We start from the raw sequence: 4,788 nt of genomic DNA, 5'->3' as shown, positions 1-4,788 counted from the left end.
GAGGTGCGTCTACACGGAACCCTTAGTTCAAAATAAGCTACACAATCTTCACTATGCCAATTGTGTAGCTTATTTCGATTGTATTTAAAAATAGCTTATTTTGTAATTAATGCACTATTCCAAAATTCCCCTTAACCCTCGGGACATCGGAATAAGCCACCCATTATTTAGAAATCTATTTTGCAATAATGGGCGGCTTCAATAGACGTGAAATAGCTATTTCAGGATACCTCTAGTATCCCAAAATTGTTCCGCAGTGTAGATGTTCCCTTGGAGATTAAGCACTTTGAAAAACCTGATCAGTTCTTGCAAGTGCAGGGTCAGTGCTCATGTTTTTTTAAATTATTTAGCCACTTAGATAAATTCATGCAGATAAATACATAACTCCTATTTATTTAAATGGGAATTAGGTACTTTAGTGCCCTTTGAAAATCTCTCTATCAAAATCTGGGTCAACAGTGTGGCACTATTGCAAGAAAAGCAAACATGATTCTGGGGCACATTAATAGGAGTGTTGCGAGCAAGACACAAGAAGTCATTCTTGAGCTCTACTCTGCACTGATTAAGATGAACTGGAATGTCGTGTCCAGTTCTGGGTGCCACATTTCAGGAAAGATGTGGACTAACTGGAGAAGGTCCAGAGAAGAGCAACAAAAATTATTGAAGGTCTAGAAAACATAGCCAATGAGGGAAGACTGAAAGAATTGGGTTTGTTTAGTCTGGAAAAGAGAAGACTTAAATGGGCTTTCAAGTATCTAACCGTGTTATAAGAAGGAGGGAGAAAAACTATTCTCCTTAACCTCTGAGGACAGGACAAGAAGCAATGGGCTTAAATTGCAGCAAGGGAGGTTTAGGTTGGACATTAGGAAAAACTTCCTAACTGTCAGGGTGGTTAAACACTGGAATAAATTGCCTAGGGAGGTTGTGGAATCTCCATCTGTGGAGATATTTAAGAGCAGATTAGACAGACACCTGTCAGAGATGATCTAGATGGTGATTGGTTCTGCCGTGAGGGCAGGGGACTGGACTTGATGACCTCTCAAGGTCCCTTCCAGTTCTAGGATTCTGTGGTTCCATGATTTGATTATTCTACATCTTTAGATTCCAAAAAAACCTTTAAAAATCTGGCTCTAAGCTCTTTTTTAAATCAGATCTTATGACTATTGCACAAATTTACTGCCTGCCGGTTTCGTGGAGAGTAAAAGCTCTGGCCTGGCAATCCTGTTCAGATTTAGTTTGAAGGGTTGATTTTTAGCGATACACCTTGATGGGGAAAATTACAATTAATTTAAAAAAACCAGAATGACCCAATCACAGTTCCCCATCCATAGCACTGAATTTCAAAACAGGAGTACTCCTAGTTGCCAACTAGAGAAAAAGAGATATTAGAAGACAAACTCTTGAGGAATAGCATTTTTCTGTGAAAAAGTCTCTGAGGGGTTGCCGTATGCTGATGATGTGTGAGTTGGGAGGAACCTCGCTCGGCTTTCATAACCAAGGGTGGAATTTTACAGTCATTTTCTTCACAGAAGAAACATCCTTGCCATGACAGTACCTTTTTGCTCTCTTGACTCCTTCATAATCGCATAGCCCCTATTTGACACAAACCACAGTACGATAAGTTGACTTCCTCGTCACTTTCTCGTGGTTAGACAGAGGTTGCCCTCCATAGTTCATGTGTCAGGCACTTGCTTCTGGAGTCCCAGGGTTAGAAAGTCATATTTCTCCATGCATCTGTGTGATGGCGCATTGGGGTTTTCCCATCTCCTGCACCCCCATAATGGCACCCCCATCAGCCAGTAGAATAGAGGGAGTTTATTGCTTCTCCAGGATACAGTACAGCACAGATGTAATCTGGTTACAAGGCAGGCCTATGATGCCTCAGCCCCCCTTGAGATGGGGGAGACTGGGCCCCTAAATTCCAGCCCCTTTCCCTAGGCTGTCTCCTCCATGCTCCCAGACAGAAACTAACTCCCTCACTTCCAGCCCTGCCCCCAGCCAGAGCTCCCCTCCCCTTCTTCCCATTGTTCTGCTCCCTGGGTGATAACTGGTCAGACAGGTTCAAAGCCCCCTTGCATAATGACTCATCCCCTGTCCTGCTGGGCCGTGCTGCAGCCAGCAGCCAGTGGAGGTCACTCACAACCCAAGCCTAGCAACCAGCAAAGTACCCACACTACGTCACAATCTGTCAGGGATTCCATCCCTAGCTATGCCCCCTTCATGGATCTCCATTTACCATAGGGATACAGATGCCTAAACACTCAGATTGGTAGAGCTATGTGAAAATCTTTCAGACTCTTGGAATTTTTCCACAGTACTTTCTCAGGTTTGGCTCAGTGGCCTCTCCATCTTCATGGAGGAGCGGTAGCTGGGACATACGGTTAGCGGGTGGTGCTATGACTCTGTGTGTTAACTTGAAATTATTGACTCCTGTTCTACAGCTGGGCCCAGCTTTGGGCTTTTCAATAGAAGCTGAGGGATACATTTTTTGAGGTGTTCAGCAACTTAATGGGATTTTCAAGGGTCTAGTGGTCTAGTTCCCAAAGAGCTCCATCGAGGAGCTTTCAAAATGTGTCCCTAGGTGCCTTGGCACTTTGGAAAATCCTGCAAAGTACCTGTCTGCACCTTTAAGTGTCTAAATCCTTTTGGCAAATGGACCCATACCTGCTAATTGCCACGGGGAAATGCTGGAGCTTGGAGTGGTACAAGAAGATGTCCAGATTGAAAAGTGCTTCTTGGTGATGTATTTCTTTCTGTTCTTACAGATCAAAAAGTTTTGCTGAATAAATGACCATGGCTAACCAGACAACAGTGACCGAGTTTATTTTCCTGGGGCTGTCCAGTGACCCACAGATGCAGAAGTTCCTCTTCGTGGTGTTTCTACTTATTTACCTGACCACCGTAGGGGGCAATGGGGCGATCATGTTGATAACACAGGCAGATCCCGACCTGGGGTCCCCCATGTACTTCCTCCTCTCCCATTTGTCCTTCTCAGATACCTGCTTCTCCTCAGCCATCGTGCCGAAGATGCTGGAGACCCTCCTGTCGGAGCGGAAAACCATTTCTGTCAGCAGCTGCATTGCCCAGATGTACTTCCTCTTCCTGTCAGGATGCAGCGAGGTGTTCATTCTCTCGGCAATGGCTTACGACCGATACGCCGCCATCTGTGACCCCTTGCATTATATGACGACTATGAGCAAACGTGTTTGCTGTCAGCTGGTGGCTGGTGCATGGCTGATCGGATCTTTGTATGCCCTCAGCAATGCAATCCCTTTGTCAGCCTTACATTTCTGTGGGCCCAACACCATTCACCATTTCAGCTGTGAGCTCCCCTCCCTGGTGGCGCTGTCCTGCTCCGAGATCTTCACAAGCAACACGGTGTTTCTCACCTCTGCCATGGTGGTTGTCCTGGTCTCAGTCTCCTCCACTCTGGGCTCCTACATTCATATCCTTGGCACCATCCTAAGGATACGCTCTGTGGAAGGCAGGTGTAAAGCCTTTTCCACCTGCAGCTCCCACTTCATCGTGGTGGGTTTATGCTATGGGACTAGCGTTTTTAGGTATTTCAGACCCAACTCAGCTTCCTCGGTGCTGCTGGATGGCCTGCTGTCCATCCAGTACAGCATCTTAACGCCCATGTTAAATCCAATCATCTACAGCCTGAACAACAAGGAGGTGAAGGCAGCTCTGAGGAGACTCTTGAGGGCAAAGAACCATTCGGCTCCCAGGTAGCCCAAAGCCTCATGTGGCTGAACATCCAATAAAGAAGCAGAGATGTTAGTAACCAGTGGAGCTTGTCATCAGGTGTTGGCCGTGTGTGAGCCATCATCAGATGTGGGCCATTCCCCCTGTGCCTAGACTGCCAGCTCCAATGGATCTGCCCCAAACCACAGACCCGCTAAGCACTGAGGGCTCCTAGCCAAGTGTTAATGCCATGTCATTGCTAGAAGCACACTTAATGCATGTATGTCCTGCGACAGGATCAGTCCCACTCCTGGGCCCCAGGTCCCTGTTCAGTCCACTCACAGTCTAAGTATGGCGGCACGGGTCCTGCTTGTTCTTATTGGCATTTGGGCTTCTCCCCATTGGCTAAAAGGGTGTTGAGGGTAGTGCTCCAGTCAGCCTGGGCTGGATCAGTCCTGCCTGGCTACTGGCTGGGCTCTCAGTCTACTTGGAGGAGTCCAAACCTGCTCAGTAGGAACCCCTCGCCTATCCTGTTGTCTCTGGCAATGCTGCTGTTTCCTATCTCAGATTTTCTGGTTCTTTTGTGATCAGTTATGGCTTCTCTCCACCTTACTAGATACTCCTCTACCCGTCTCCTCTACCACCCATCAGCAGGACCCAAAAAGGATCCAAATCACCTGGCCCTTAATTGATTTACAGCAGCCCCATCCCAGGTGTTTCCATTCTGGCCTTACTAGTCTCAAGTTAGCTGTACTTGCCTACCCTGAAGCAACCCTCTCTCCCTCTAACCTGCTCTGTCACCACCCATGATGATGGACACAGCTCAGTCAGTTCTCGTAACTGGCCAAAGACATCCCCTCTGTGACTATGCACTGATACACACAAATATCAGAGGGGTAGCCGTGTTAGTCTGGATCTGCAAAAGCGACAAGGAGTCCTGTGGCACCTTATAGACTAACAGATGTATTGGAGCATAAACTTTCGTGGGCAAAGACCCACTACGTCAGATGATACACACAAGTTATCTATGGCCCCTCCAAAGTAACCAGTTACCACCCTTTGCTGTGGTTAGCTACCAACATTCATCCCATACATACTGGTTCA

At 47.0% G+C, this 4,788-nt stretch overlaps 1 protein-coding gene across 1 annotated transcript; it reads left to right on the top strand.

Moving 5' to 3' along the window:
* Positions 1 to 2,787: 2,787 nt before the first annotated feature.
* Positions 2,788 to 3,732, top strand: LOC102446800 (olfactory receptor 5BS1-like). Its single transcript, XM_075912165.1, has one exon. The coding sequence runs from the start codon at positions 2,788 to 2,790 to the stop codon at positions 3,730 to 3,732; it is 945 nt and encodes a 314-aa protein (XP_075768280.1).
* The last annotated feature ends 1,056 nt before the right edge of the window (positions 3,733 to 4,788 follow it).

The sequence above is a fragment of the Pelodiscus sinensis genome, chromosome 30 (genome assembly GCF_049634645.1).
Source record: "Pelodiscus sinensis isolate JC-2024 chromosome 30, ASM4963464v1, whole genome shotgun sequence".
Classification (NCBI taxonomy): Eukaryota; Metazoa; Chordata; order Testudines; family Trionychidae; genus Pelodiscus; species Pelodiscus sinensis.
The sequence above is the reverse complement of the archived record's forward strand: the minus strand, read 5'-3'. Positions and strand labels throughout refer to the sequence as shown.